The 4,213-nt window shown below is 35.2% G+C and overlaps 1 protein-coding gene across 1 annotated transcript; it reads right to left on the reverse strand.

Moving 5' to 3' along the window:
* Positions 1-898: 898 nt before the first annotated feature.
* LOC131167483 (uncharacterized) lies at positions 899-3,309 on the reverse strand. Its single transcript, XM_058126286.1, has 4 exons — positions 3,135-3,309; positions 2,386-2,439; positions 1,886-1,974; positions 899-1,012 (listed from the first exon to the last, which is right to left on the reverse strand). The coding sequence occupies exons 1-4, from the start codon at positions 3,307-3,309 to the stop codon at positions 899-901; spliced, it is 432 nt and encodes a 143-aa protein (XP_057982269.1).
* Positions 3,310-4,213: the final 904 nt, after the last annotated feature.

Here is a 4,213-nt window from a genome sequence, read left to right on the forward strand (position 1 = left end):
TACACTACTTTGATACCTTCTAATTTAAAACTAATCATCAACCTAAGCAGCAGGACGCTTAATATATAAAAACATGTCCACACATATATTACCACTACAAAAAATAAGGTTATTAGTGACGGTTCAAAACCGTCACTAATAATCACAAAATCATCACTAATAGTATTAGTGACAGTTTTGTGATTATTAGTGACAATTTTGAACTAGTCGCTATATCTGCCGTTACTAATACTTATTGGTGACGAATTTTTGAAACCGTCACTAATAATAGAATATTAGTGACGGATTAAAACCGTGACTAAAAAACCTAAGTCCGTCACTATAAATTCTACACCGGCTTGATAAAAAATTGTCCCTAAAGCCATAGTATTAGTGACAGTTTTAAATTCGTCACTAATGCTCTATTATTAGTGACAGTTTGAAAACCGTTACTATTGCTCACAAACAACTATTAGTGACAGTTTTCAAATTGTCACTAATACTCTAAAACCGTCACTATTGCTCACAGGCAACTATTTGAAAACCGTCACTAATACTCTAAAACTGTCACTAATACTATATTATTAGTGACAGTTTGAAAACCTTCACTAAAACTCTTTAAAAAAAAAGATAATTATTAGTGACGGTTTTGAAACCTTCACTAATACTTAAATTGGACAATTAGTAGTGACGGTATTAAAATTGTCACTAATAATTTTAAATTAATTTTTTTCCAATTATTAATTTTTGTAAAAATCTGTAATTACATTTTCGTATACGTAACATTAAACCATAATTGCTAAAAAATTCATAAATTATTCAAAATTCAAATTCAAATTTAAATAAACATACAAATATATTATACAAATTCAAATTCAAATACAAATATATTATATAAATTCAAATTAAAATTGAACAATTAGTAGTGATGGTGATGCGAGCTTCGACAGTGAGAGACCATGGCAGCATGGGTAGCTATGGCTTGCTGCAGCGTCATCCTCGAGGGCGAAGTTTTCGAACAATAAGGCTCAATCTGTAATTTAGGACCCAACTTCAGAATCCTCAACCTTGATGGTGATGGAGCAGACAACGAGGTCATGGAGGGTGATGAAGGACAATGAGGTCTCGTATGACAAAGAAGGACGACGAGGCTATGGAAGGTGGTGGCTGCATCAACGATTCTTTATCTAGTTTACCCGGAGTTTCTTTTCAAAATTGATTTGAAATGCGATACGCTTGCCAATGTAGACAAAATAAATTTTGGCCTTTCATCTGATAGGTTGTCGCTTATAGTTAAGATATGATTTAAATATTAATTTTATTTCTCTTGAATCTTGATGCCCTTCTTGTGGATGCAATATTAATGACCGCAAGAAGGGCATCAAGATTCAAGCGAAATAAAACTAATATTTAAATCATACCTTAACTATAAGCGACAACCTATAAGATGAAAGGCTACAATTCATTTTGTCTACATGGGCAGGCTTATCAGATTTCAAATCAATTTTGAAAAGAAACTCCAGGTAAACTAGATAAAGAATCGTTGATGCAGCCACCACCATCCACCCCACTATAAGATAGAAGCAGAAAATTTAAGAATTGAAGGAAAATAAAGCTTTTTCTATGTTTGGATCTTAGACTTGAATTTGTATTGATTTGGACAAAAAGCAGCACAAAATTTTATTAAGTTTAGTTCAAATCTAAACAAATTCAAGTCTAAGGTTCAAAAGTTGTGCTCCCCAACACAACCCCAATGTCTAAGAGTTAATTAAAAACTATAGAATAGATAAACATAATTTATTTATAGTAAATCAGTTTCTTTAGTTGGTGTCATTCTGCAGCAAGCACAACTTGGCAACATGCCAAACATTAACATGCTAGTAGAAAAGGAGTAGCTCACACTTACTTGTTCTTTGCCTGAGTTTTTTTCACTTTCTTCCCATGCCTTGATAAAAGACAACCTCTTTTCCTTTTCACCCTCTGCCAGAGCAACATCTATAGACATACAAGGAAAATAAAGATTATTTAGTAGTGCATTTCAAAATTCTATGGAAAATTAAAATATTTTCATTTGGTATTAATAGGATTTTTACTCAAAACTGGCTCCTTATTTTTCGGTAAATAAAAGTTGCTTATTTAACATGGAGGCGTTACCATTACCATGGAAGAAAATGGGAATGGAATTTTAAACGAATTTCTTAAACTCCTCTTTTTAACATTTGTCAAGGTAAAACTAACAAAAACACAACGGGCCACTTTCCCATGTCCTACATAAAATTCAATGTGTTTGTTGGATACACAATGGCATGTTCAATTCCACTGGACATCCACAAGCACGCTTAATATTTTTAAACAACATTAATTGAAAGGGAAATAGGAGAGCTGAGATGTTGTCCCAAGACTTGCCTCTGTCAATTGATCCTCCTGAAGGTTTTTTCTCCATTGCAAGATCTGGTTTCTCTGCCAAAGAGCAACAATTCATATAGTTAGAGAAGTATGAAAGACAATCCTACAATTGCTTTTTTAAATAAAAAAAGTATGCCTATGGTGAATAAATTGTACTTTTCATTAATTTCGTTTGAATTTCACTCGTAAAGAATAACAGTTTGAACATGTTAAGATTGATTGTTGTCCTAACTTGTCACAAGCACATAAATTTGCAGTCAACAAATGATGTTTTAAAACTTCTTTCTAAAATTTCCCTTTTAATAAAATTTCTTCTTTATCTAAAATATTATGCTACCTTGAGCACTAATATGCCCAAGCCTTGAACTAAAGGAGTGGTTCAATGGACATTAGTATGCTACTCTGCCTGTTTGTGGGCAAGCTCAAGGAAATTTGAAGATCATATGCAGTGCATTTGAGGCAGTAGTCAAAGCTTTGTCTGTCTGGACTCTGGACCAATCCCATAGATAGGAGCCTGTCATGCATTTTGTTATAATCCAAAAGGCAGAGGAATGCACATGAATGCTGACACCATTCGCTCCACTGAACAATTAACAACAGTAATGACACTTGATCGATTAGCTCTACAGGAAACTAATTCTTGATATTGTTTAGCAAACCATAAGCACCAAATCAAATGCCTTATGTTAGAAAGGCTACCATTATATGCCTGGAAATCATAAGAACGAGGACGCAGAGAGCACACATACCCAGAAAAAGCTTCGCTTTGGATGCAGTGACCATTTGACTGAATCGGCGAAGGAGAAGAGGTGACCGGCAAACATAAGTGCCTCTGTTGGCGGCCTTCTCCTTCGCCGGAGAGTACATAGCGTCGTGGTTACCATCGGCCGAGACGGCGTCGTGGATCGAGATGAGGGTCGTCATGGAAAGTTCAGTCAATGGATGGTGGCGATGGGAGAGGGTATCATCGGGCGTGCGATGATCGAGCTGAGCAACGGCTCAGCGCGGGAGGAAGATCGTAATCGGCAGGGGGGCATCGGATAATATTGAGAGGGAGGGGCGAAGTTTGAACCCTAAGCCCCTTGTTGGTGTGGAGGTGGAAGACGGAAGGACCTCCAAGCTGGTGGCGGAGCTACCACCGAGAGAGAAGCGGAGGACGCGGGTGAGGGAGAGAGCGGAAGAAATTTGGGAAGAAAAAGAGACCACGGGAGGGAGGAGCAGAATGAAATTTGGGGAAAGTGTGGGAATTTAAGACTTCGAGCATCAGTGACGGTCTCAAAACTGTCACTAGTAGTTCTTCCAAACCGTCACTAATACTCTTAACTAAATTTTTTTAAAATATTTTTAAAATAAAAAAACTATTAATGACGGTTCAAAAACAGTCACTAATACTCCATTATTAGTGACGGTTCTCCCAAACCGTCACTAATACTCTTAACTAAATTTTTTTAAAATATTTTTTAAATAAAAAACTATTAGTGACGGTTTAAAAATCGTCACTAATACCTCATTATTAGTGACGGTTCTCCCAAATCGTCACTAATACTCTTAACTAAATTTTTTTAAAATATTTTTTAAATAAAAAACTATTAGTGACGGTTTAAAAACCGTCACTAATACCCCATTATTAGCGACGGTTCTCTTAAACCGTCACTAATACTCTTAACTAAATTTTTTAAAAATATTTTTTAAATAAAAAACTATTAGTGACGGTTTAAAAACCGTCACTAATACCCCATTATTAGCGATGGTTCTCCCAAACCGTCACTAATACTCTTAACTAAATTTTTTAAAAATATTTTTTAAATAAAAAACTATTAGTGACGAT

Source organism: Malania oleifera, chromosome 11, assembly GCF_029873635.1.
Source record: "Malania oleifera isolate guangnan ecotype guangnan chromosome 11, ASM2987363v1, whole genome shotgun sequence".
In the NCBI taxonomy this organism is placed as follows: domain Eukaryota; kingdom Viridiplantae; phylum Streptophyta; class Magnoliopsida; order Santalales; family Ximeniaceae; genus Malania; species Malania oleifera.

Excerpts from the sequence above, each read along its gene's own strand:
- LOC131167483 (XM_058126286.1), bottom strand. The coding sequence starts at position 3,309 with ATGACGACCCTCATCTCGATCCACGACGCCGTCTCGGCCGATGGTAAC. Across the intron at positions 2,440-3,134 it reads CAAAGCGAAGCTTTTTCTGG|AGAAACCAGATCTTGCAATG; the intron begins GTATGTGTGCTC and ends GCTCTTTGGCAG. Across the intron at positions 1,013-1,885 it reads AAAACTCAGGCAAAGAACAA|ATTGAGCCTTATTGTTCGAA; the intron begins GTAAGTGTGAGC and ends CCTAAATTACAG.